The sequence below is a fragment of the Eurytemora carolleeae genome, unplaced genomic scaffold (assembly GCF_000591075.1).
Source record: "Eurytemora carolleeae unplaced genomic scaffold, Eaff_2.0 scaffold1803, whole genome shotgun sequence".
NCBI classification, from domain to species: domain Eukaryota; kingdom Metazoa; phylum Arthropoda; class Copepoda; order Calanoida; family Temoridae; genus Eurytemora; species Eurytemora carolleeae.
In genome coordinates, this window is record NW_019397689.1 from 21,564 (window position 1) to 32,199 (window position 10,636).

The 10,636-nt window shown below is 34.0% G+C and overlaps 2 protein-coding genes across 2 annotated transcripts in view; one reads left to right on the top strand and one right to left on the bottom strand.

Annotated features, from left to right (window-relative positions):
- Nucleotides 1-202: 202 nt before the first annotated feature.
- Nucleotides 203-10,636, top strand: part of LOC111715509 (protein Lilipod) — a 17,487-nt gene continuing 7,053 nt past the window's right edge. Inside the window, exons 1-10 of the mRNA XM_023490840.1 lie at nt 203-208; nt 937-1,020; nt 1,270-1,329; nt 1,606-1,699; nt 2,126-2,200; nt 3,024-3,086; nt 3,855-3,948; nt 5,539-5,616; nt 6,009-6,050; nt 7,330-7,432. Coding sequence (XP_023346608.1) covers nt 203-208; nt 937-1,020; nt 1,270-1,329; nt 1,606-1,699; nt 2,126-2,200; nt 3,024-3,086; nt 3,855-3,948; nt 5,539-5,616; nt 6,009-6,050; nt 7,330-7,432 — 699 coding nt within the window. The remainder of the gene's footprint in view (nt 209-936; nt 1,021-1,269; nt 1,330-1,605; nt 1,700-2,125; nt 2,201-3,023; nt 3,087-3,854; nt 3,949-5,538; nt 5,617-6,008; nt 6,051-7,329; nt 7,433-10,636) is intronic.
- Nucleotides 8,407-9,957, bottom strand: LOC111715507 (elongation factor 1-delta). The gene is made up of 3 exons (XM_023490839.1): nt 9,870-9,957; nt 9,027-9,296; nt 8,407-8,764 (listed from the first exon to the last, which is right to left on the bottom strand). The coding sequence occupies exons 2-3, from the start codon at nt 9,273-9,275 to the stop codon at nt 8,462-8,464; spliced, it is 552 nt and encodes a 183-aa protein (XP_023346607.1). The 5' UTR covers nt 9,276-9,296; nt 9,870-9,957; the 3' UTR covers nt 8,407-8,461.

Consider the following 10,636-nt stretch of genomic DNA (forward strand, 5'->3'; position numbering starts at 1 on the left):
TTCCCTAGAAGCCAAAATTTAGCCACCAATGCAAACGATGGTGATGTTTCTTTAACTAGCTCGGAAACTCGACTTTGCTTGGAAAATATACTTTCTTAATCAACTTAGAAGTTGTTAAATCAAATTAAAAAACATTACCGTTGGGTAACAAGTGCCTGAATAAAAATTAGAGGCAAACCAGTGGTCAACGGGTTCATAAGCTATGAGGGTATATTTTTTACAAGAGAGTGAGTGAGGGATGATTTTTTAAGAAAATATTCACCTCTCAGTTCCGACACCTTTAACTTTAGAATTATTTTGAGCTGGGAACTTTTGATTGGTGGATATCTGGATTAATGCTTGATTCACTCTTTTTCTTAATCTCCAGATTAAATAATGCTTGTTCTCCTCTTATTATCAATCTCCAGATTAATTAACCGATCGGGTTTCAAGATATCCCATTCTAAAGTTCCCAGATCGGGTTTCAAGATATCCCATTCTAAAGTTCCCAGCTCAGGTTTCAAGATATCCCATTCTAAAGTTCCCAGCTCGGGTTTCAAGATATCCCATTCTACAGTTCCCAGCTCGGGTTTCAAGATATCCCATTCTAAAGTTCCCAGCTTGGGTTTCAAGATATCCCATTCTAAAGTTCCCAGCTCGGGTTTCAAGATATCCCATTCTAAAGTTCCCAGCTCGGGTTTCAAGATATCCCATTCTAAAGTTCCCAGCTCGGGTTTCATGATATCCCATTCTAAAGTTTTCAACCTTGTCAGAACTTTGTGTTGTAAATCTCGGGATAAAACATTCATATTTATCTTTTGTAGATTTAAGGAATAATTTAATTCCTTTTTGGTATCCCATGATTGTCAAGCGTTTAAAATCAAATATTTAAAGTGCCCACATTGGATATCAAGATGGAGCGTGTTCAATATCATCACAGTTACAATCTCTGTTTAGATATCTCTTTGGTGCTGCTCCTTCTCTCTAGCTGTATCTGTGGGAGCTGCTTTGCTGCTTCCTATCTCCACAATATCAAACGAAGTAATATAAACCCCCCAAGCCCCATGGAAGATTGACAATACATGTTATATAATGTAATTGCCAGTTCGTGTAGTTGTCATTTAGTAATAGTAAATATTTTTTGGAGCACTGAAAAGTATTTTGGAGCACTGAGTAATATTTCTGCTTAAAACCGGGTTTTCTGGGTTTAATCTGTGAATCATAATAAAAAAGTGTTGGTTTTTTTTCACCAAAAAAATGGGAATCTTATTAAAAAATATATTTTTCTAGATTCTGCATCACTACCCTAGATCCTGGTATGTGAAGTGGTTGAACGCCAGCTTGATTCAGGTTTCAAATAAAATAGATTTATGTATACTCCCCCTAACTCATTTTAACAGTTTTTTTAAATCAAGTTTTTAGTTTTTTTTAGAGAGAATTGCCATGCCAAAAAGAAATCAAATTAAAAATAAATCGTTTTTTGTGTAAATGCCATGATAACAAATTATAATTTTGTATCATACATTGAATTATTCCTATAACAAATTTCAAATAATATTTTTTATCTACTAATGTTTATTTTTGATTATATTTTAAATGTATTAACTGAACAAATTATTTTTCTAGGGAATCTGGAATCTGATGTTCACACTGACCAACCTAGCTCTGTTTGCCTGTCTGCCTTTCGCGTATTTACTTTGCGAATCTGAAGGATTTATAGGTTAGTACAGCAACTACATCAGGTTTGCCTTAGGTTTTCCTCTGGTTCTCCTCAGGTTTTCCTCAGGTTCGCCTCAGGTTCTGTTCAGGTTATTATCTGGTTGTCTTCAGGTTCTCCTCAGGTTCTCTTCAGGTTCTCCTCAGGTTCTCTTCAGGTTCTCATCTGGTTCTCTTCAGGTTCTTCTCTGGTTCTCCTCAGGTTCTCATCAGGTTATCAGGTTCTCATCAGTTTCTCCTCTGGTTCTTTTCTGGTTATCCCTTGGTTTTCCTCAGTTCTCCTCAAATTCTTCTCAATTTCTCCTCAGGTTCTCCTCTGGTTATTCCGTGGTTTTTCTTAAGTTTTCCTCATTCTCCTTCCCAAGTTCTCCTGAATATCATCAGATTTGAACCCATGCAATTATAATTGTTCTAATATAAACGAATCTAGGAGCTCAGCGCGGCCTTCTCCCAAGAGCCAAGGAGACCTTTGTGACCTTACTTCTACTCTCAGCTCTTGTACTTGGTGAGAATTTAGACAGAAAATAAATATATTACTGACAGTGCTTAAGATCCGGATCTGTTGGATCCGCAAGATTTCGGCTTCCTGGATCCGGATCCGGATCCGCAATATGAACCAAAAACTGCAACAACTAAAATCTAATCTCAAAACCCAAACCTGAACTATTGAAAAAAAGAGGTTATCAAAATTTCCTAATTCCGAATGGTTCATCGAGTTTTAGCATAAAAATAAACAAAAAAAATAAGACAAGAAATTTGAAAATTCAGTAAATTTTAAAGAAATAACCTGGAATTGGATCCGGATTCGGATTTGGATCCGGATCCATTTTTTTCCAATGCGGATCCAAGATCTGGATCTGGATCCGAATCCGCATCAAATAAACTGGATCCTAAGCACTGATATTACGCTTTAAATTTAAATATTTGTAAGTACATCGTCAAAGGTATCTAAAAACCAAACGCCAATTTGTTTATGTGAATCTGGACACATTTAAGCTATTTTCTTGCTTGTTTTTGGTGTGGAGATAAATGCAATATTAATAATAGTTAAAGATTACTAATTTTTTATAGATAAAGGTTAAAAGGCTGGCGCTTTGAATAATCCTTTGATAGGAATGGTTTTCTAGAACTAATGGACAATCTCTTTTGTGTAAAAAAATGAAGTTTTTAAGCGTTTTACAAATAAAATAGATTTTCTAACATTTTTCCTCTCTACAATATTTTATAATAATCTATCTTTATTCCTCGGAAATCAGGGCCTCGTTTAATAACTGCCAAGGAAGGAAAAAAAGTTTGTTAATTTTATTTTTTTTTAAATTATGTTTTAGGAATAACATTTGTTCTTTCTGCAATATTGGACCGGGACCAGGGAACTATAAGCCAGCTCTACAGTAAGCTAAAAATATACATTTTTTAACGATTTCAGTGAGTTTGCAAATACAGGGTAAGTAATAAAATGCATCCTTGGCGTTTTTTAAATTAATCTAGTCCCATTTTTTTTACTTTACTAGTACTTTATTCACTCTACCAGCACTTTTTTACTTTACCAGTACTTTATTCACTTTACCAGTACTTTATTCACTTTACCTTTATTCACTTTACAAGTACATTAGTCACTTTACCAGTACTTTATTCACTTTACCAGTACATTAGTCACTTTACCAGCACATTATTCACTTTATCCAGTACTTTCACTTTACCAGCACATTAGTCACTTTACCAGCACTTTATTCACTTTATCCAGTACTTTATTCACTTTATCCAGTACTTTATTCACTTTATCCAGTACTTTATTCACTTTACCAGTACATTAGTCACTTTACCAGTACTTTATTCACTTTACCAGTACATTAGTCACTTTACCAGCACTTTATTCACTTTATCCAGTACTTTATTCACTTTATCCAGTACTTTATTCACTTTATCCAGTACTATCTGAGTAATAAGTGTACACTCAATGTCAGGCCTTGGTCAAATTACGATGTGAAAACTTCCTCACCTGAATTGGCAAAAAGTAAAAAAAAGATTTGTTTAAAAATTCTTTAACCCTGCCAACTTCAAAACTTTCTTGTTTTTTGTTATTTTTTTATAACTTCATTTCCTAGTTATTTAATGTTTAGATTTTTAGTTAGAAATATTATCATGATCATTTCTTTTAGATATATACAGTTATCATCTACCATTTCTCTACTCATGTGTCTCAATAGTAGGAGTACTTCTACTTCTAGCATGTACTCCCCTTGGATTTGTCAGGTATAAAACTACTGTGAGACTACTCTTACTCTTAGCATGTACCCCCCTTGGGATTTTCAGGTATAAAACTGCAGTGGGAGTACTTTTACTCTTGACATGTACTCCCCTTAAGTTTTTCAGGTATAAAACTACAGTTAGTACCAACTCTTAGCATGTACTCCGCTTGGATTTGTCATGAATATAAATACAATGGGAGTACTTGTACTACTCCGTGGGTTTAAGTTGTGTATAAATACAGTGGAAGTACTTTTTCTTTCAGCATATAATCCCCTTGGGTTTATCATGTTTGTAACTATAGAATTGTGTTTGAAGTTTTGAATTCCTCTGATGCAAAATAATTTTTAACAATATTTTTTAATTGGTCTATTTTATCAATGTTTACAGTAAAATATTTAAATTTCTTAATATGCCCGCCAATTTTGGCTATGCACTTTAATGCACTGCCACTGACATCCAGAATAGCTTTTCTTAAAACTGCCAGGTTCAAAAACTGCTTTGTTACAGCTGGTCCAAGTAAGTTTCTTAGTCTGAGGGTATTAACTTTGGATTTAAGACCCCTTAATAAATGTAAATAGCAAGGATTTAGGTCTGGTGATCAAGCAGGCCAACCCCTTCCCCTTATAATGCATCAAAGAAATTCCCAAACTAAAATTTGCTACGAGAATGATAGAAGGTTCTAGTTTTTTTACACCATTCTATCATCATTTTAGAAGATATCAAAAATGTTCAAAATTGTTCAAATTGGTCGTAAATTGAGGCACTAGCTATCCCTTCGGGACACCCTGTATAGTGTATAATATATATCCATGTTAATAATAGATCTTTATCCTCTATATATCCATGTTTATGATCTATAACCTCAACATATCCATGATATGAGAGATCTTTATTAATTTTCATTGGAGACCTTTATCCACTTTATATCCATGTTTATGAGAAAACTGTATCCACTATATATCCATGTTTATGAGAGAACTGTATCCTCTATATATCCATGTTTATGAGAAAACTGTATCCACTATATATCCATGTTTATGAGAGAACTGTATCCTCTATATCCATTTTCATTGGAGACGTTTATCCACTTTATATCCATGTTTATGAGAGAACTGTATCCTCTATATATCCATGTTTTTGAAAGAACTGTATCCTCTATATATCCATGTTTATGAGAGAACTGTATCCTCTATATATCCATGTTTTTGAGAGAACTGTATCCTCTATATATCCATGTTTATGAGAGAACTGTATCCAGGTCTCAGTAAAGAAATTTAGTTTTTGAATCACTAAGAAATCATATTAGTAAAATGTTCAATATTTAAAAACACACTTACAAAGTTGCTCGGGCTGGGGTCTTGATATGAGCTACAGTTTAAAGAGAGAATATCTTATGCTTCATTCATTCATCATATAGGAGAAAGTTCGAGTTTTCATGTGTAGGTTCAGATTAAACCTGCTCCGCTCCAACTTCTTCACATTCATTACAAGGATTAATCATTCTTCGTCAGGTTTTCAGAAATCTTGAACATTGAAAGTTTATTAGAATTCTTCAAATTCCACAAACTGTTTCCTCTATATATCCATGTTTAGGTTGTTCAGTCTAGTTGGAGACCTAGTAACCAGACCACAGTTTATGAGAGACCTGGAGGAGGAACATCAAGTTGCCAGGTCTGTAATGGGAGAATTAGAGCATTTGATCATTAAAGCATTAGAGCATTAGAGCATTAGAGCATTAGAGCGCTAGAGCACTAGAGCACTAGAGATTTAGAATGTTTCAGCGTTGCTGTTGTAGAGCGGTAATAAATTTAGTATTAATATTATTTGTGTTAGAGCGTTAAATCGTTAAATTGGTTACAGTTGTTACAGTGTTACAGCGTTAAATTGTTAAATCGTTAAATTAAATCGTTAGTTTGCCTTTGAACATGAATATTTTAATAATAAAAATATTAGAATAGCAAAAATATTTGAATAATTAAAATATTTGAATAATAAAAATATTTGAATAATAAAAAATATTTGAATAATGAAAATATTTGAATAATAAAAATTGAATTTTCCAGATTAGAGGAGGAGAGTGTTTCCCGTCAGCTGACCAACTACAGGTAACCCTGCCCCCCTCACAAAGGGAATATTTTTGTAATTTTAAGTGACACTTATTTTAAAGAAAGTATGCGCTTACATTATCCAAATCTAACCGTATCTAAATATGTTTGCAACAAATTCCAATAGTGATCTGATAAAACCTGATAAAACCTGATAAAACCCGATACAACCCGATAAAAACTGATAAAACCAGATAAAACCTGATAAAACCTGATAAAACCTGATAAAACCTTGTAACCTGATAAAACCTGATAAAACCTGATAAAACCTTTAAAAAAAAACCTGATTGATAAAGCCTGATAAAACCTGATAAAACCTGATAAAAACCTTAAAAAAAACCTGATTGATAAAACCTGATAAAACGATTCAAAACTAAACCATTATTAAAGAGAATTTGAATGAGTGGCACGCCTGATTCACATCTGTCGTGGTTCTTGATACACATATACCTGATCATAAATGAGGAACATATACTCGTTTTCTAACTGGAAAAGTGTTGAATTCTGACACACTTTGCTTCATTGTCTCTGTTGCTTGAATCCGCCAACAATTTTTATCAAAATTTATCAATTTTTAGATAGAAAAACAAGGATAGCTTAATCCTATCTGAGGAAACGAAATGTTAAAGGGTATTGTTGTGAATCAGACATACTTTTTATACAGGATATCCCACAAAACATGATAGTTGAGAGAGGTCGTCTTTGATATTTGAAATAATTTGTGGCCTTCACATAATTTAACATTTACCACTGGTCCAAAATGTGCTCTGTCTTTTTCTGCTATCTAAATTACCGGAAATATTGAGAATTTCGTTCAGATTTGGAAAGTTATGGTCTTATATATTAGATTGAAATCTGAACTAAGTTGTTCATATCTCCAGTAAGATTAAAAGCCCATAAAAAGGTAGACCAAATTTTGAAATATGCCAGGACTCAGGACTTGACCAGTATACTATGCATGAAAAAGTAGGTTAACGAATGAATGCTGCAAATTATTGCAAGGATCAAAGACGACCCTAAAGCTGTCTCACAATAGATATTTTTCGATAGACACCTTGTAAGATTGGTTCTGTCGAAATGTTAGTTAAATAAAGATTATTTATGGAAAATGAAATTTTGACAGTTTTATGGATTTTTAAATGTGTGTTTTATTGTGCATTGAGACACAATAACTGTTGAATTGGCAGACGACCTTTGAGCAATCTCCCTTTGTATTTGATGTCCTTATATAGCCTACACTTTAATCATCGTCTTCCTCCACTGTATATTGTTCTCCTAGGACTGCGCGGCTGGTTAACATGGCTCCGCTGCTAGCTGACGGGCAGCTTCTCCAGAACGGTGAACTAGAAGAATACCTGGAGAAAAATCTCAATGTAGCAAAGGTTCATTTATTTCTTTAATTTCTTTATTTAAGCTGTGGGCACTGGTAAGGACCCGACAGGTTAAATATCAACCGAAACATGCAATAAAATTGTTAGCTTTTAAAACAAAAACCAAAATAAGAAAAAATATCCTTTGAAATTTACTTTGGACAGTGGACATCCTCCCCCTCCTGATACTTAATAGGAACCTCTGTGACTTTTTTACCAGAGCTTGGCCTGCTCTTGTATGGTGGATATCGAGATCAATGCTTGATCTGGACCTTTATCTTCGGATTTATTGAACCTTTATTCGATATCCTGCATCCTATACCCAGAGCTGAAAACTTTGGAATTGGATACCCTTAATCTGAATATTCACTGTGGAAACTTATAACTTTCTTAATACTCTCTTTTGGTAGACTTTGATTGGTAGAATTTAAGGCACTTTAATCATGGGGGATGATAGTTCTCTACCTGTTAGCTGTACTGTACACTTTCAAGTGTTTGATAATATTGATGTACTATAGTTTAGGCCAGAATCTTCTTATAATAAATAAATATGCAGTACGCTCTCGGTATAGTTGATGGCCTATACAATTAGTAAAGGATTTGCGTACATCATCAGTCTATACACTTTAACCTCGTTGACTTTAATGCATAATTATAAAAGAGGAGATCAAGTATTAATCTCAATATCCACGATTATAAGTGCTCACAGAGGATAGCGAGATGATTAAGCGATCAGGATTATGAGTATGTAACGATAAAGTTCCCAGCTCTGATCTGCTTAATGGATTCACCATACATTTTTCAAATAATAAGAAATTTTTTTAATGCGCTAGGAAAGAAATATGAATTAAGATTACATAATCATATCTNTGGGGGGGGCGGGGTTGTAAGAATAATGTTAGGAAATTACTTTTCTATAATGCGAGAATATCTCATCATACAATAATTCCTGTCACATATGAACACTTATCTTAAAAGTTAAACAATGCAGTTTGGATAAAATTTATTTACAATTAAAAAATCTAGAAAACAGAAAATTATCTAAATCTTGTTCATGGCCACCACCTCTACAGATTGTACAAACTCCTTAAATCCCATCATCCTCTTCTGAAGATCCTCGATAGAAACCTTGTCGTCCTCGACAGTGCACATTAACTTCATCTTCTCGATCCCGAAGGCCACGGACTCCCTCTCATTGGCGCCCCAATGGAGGCCGTCCATTGAGATGCTCCTCACGCAGGCCAGCATCTTATCGAGGTCCGTCTTGCTGCTCCTCGGCATTACGTCGAAAAGGACGGAGGTTTTTGCAATGATGGGATGCTTGGCCATCTTGGCCTCATATTCCTAAATAGACATTTTGTAACACAGGAAAAGGGAAATATTAAAATTTATAAATATTTAGAGCAAAATAAGAGAAAAAGTAAACCTATTCACAAAATGAGCCTGCGAATTTATAAAGAAAAGGGGGAAAGTAAGTATAGCAGTCTCATCGGTGGGAATCCAAATTTGCTGTTTTTTTGGTTTTTATATTCCAACAGTTGACCATGGTTCAAATTTAATTTCATTCCTAATTCTAACCTAACTGTAATTAATATTAGAATTTAACCTTAATATGTTCTGCTGTAATCAACTCTTTTTGTGCGTCCTCTTTCTCCTCATCAGAACCTGGTAGATTTACATCAGTATCAGAGGCTGCTTCCTTCTCGCCCTCCGGACATGGAGAAACTGGTTTCCCTCCTTCTAGACTTACAACCCGCGCCTCTAGGGAGCCAATGATAGTCCTGAGGTCCCGGGTGGTCATGTTTAACTGGGCAATCTCGTGGTCCATAGATCTTAGTTTAGCGTTCAGAGGCATGATAGCGTCCCGGCGAGAAAACTGACAAAAGGAGAAGAATTGTAAATAATATTGATGTAATCATTGGAGGGGTGTATTATATTATATTGGAGGGGTGTATTATATTATATTGGAGGGGTGTATCATATTATACTTGCTTGGAAATTTATCCCCTCTATATAAATCATTCGTTAAATAATAATTGTTTTAGGGATTTTTCGCTCACTTGTGGGAAAAAAAATAAAGGAAAATTTAATAAATATTCGGGGAAATGTATCTAAAAGAATGTAAAAAATGTCCAATTTTTAAAAATATACACATCTGCTAATCAGGGTCGGGTGTAATTTAGGACAAATATGTGGATTTTTTTTTTGAGAAAAACTCGCCACAAACTCTAAATGCTTTAATCCTTATTTCTTGCAACCTGGTGTCCAAGAATTCTTCCCGATAAAATGTATCTGTAAGATTGTCAATTGGAAATATATTTACTTTCTTTCGAAAACTATCAAAAGTTGCAATTTTTGATACACAAAACTGAACAGAACTCCTTATAAATATAGCTGACAAAATGTTAAAATATTTAAGATTTATAAACCTAGAAACATATTCTATTACCTGTTATTTGATTCGTGTTTGAAGACAATAATTGACAACTAATGTTTATATCTCATTCCTGGCTTTTATACCAGCACACGGTCAACTCATAGTTGCGCGTCATAATTAATTTCCTCCGCTATCTATCTATCTCTACCGAAATATTTTTATACCTAACTATCTATCTATCTATCTACTATCTATCTTGGTTTGTGATATTTCTATACAAACGTCCATACTACGTTTCTTCTTGGAATTGTCATCAATTTGCGACTTAACATTTTTCTTGAATACGACGCACATCTTATTCAGCGTTGTCAAGGAATTCATTTTTAGAAAACTGATTTGATAATAACAAAATATTCGGAACTATCAATACGACCTTAAACCTCATCAAGAGTGAAATAACAAACTCGTTTGCTCACTTGGAAGGGTAGAACATGCCGGGGGCCGGATTGTAATTCAAAATTAGAAATTAATGTTTAGACATTTTGTTTAAGATTATCAGAGAAGTAGATGTAATGAAAGTTGTACAATGTTTTCTTATTACATTTTTTAAACCATTTGTTTGTTTTTTCTTGTTAGCAGTTTATTCTTAGTTGGAAGTAACCTTTAAACCCAGTTTATTCTTGGTGGGAAGTACCCTTTAAACCTAGTTTATTCTTGGTGGGAAGTACCCTTTAAACCTAGTTTATTCTTGGTGGGAAGTACCCTTTAAACCTAGTTTATTTTTGGTGGGAAGTACCCTTTAAACCCAGTTTATTTTTGGTGGAAGTACCCTTTAAACC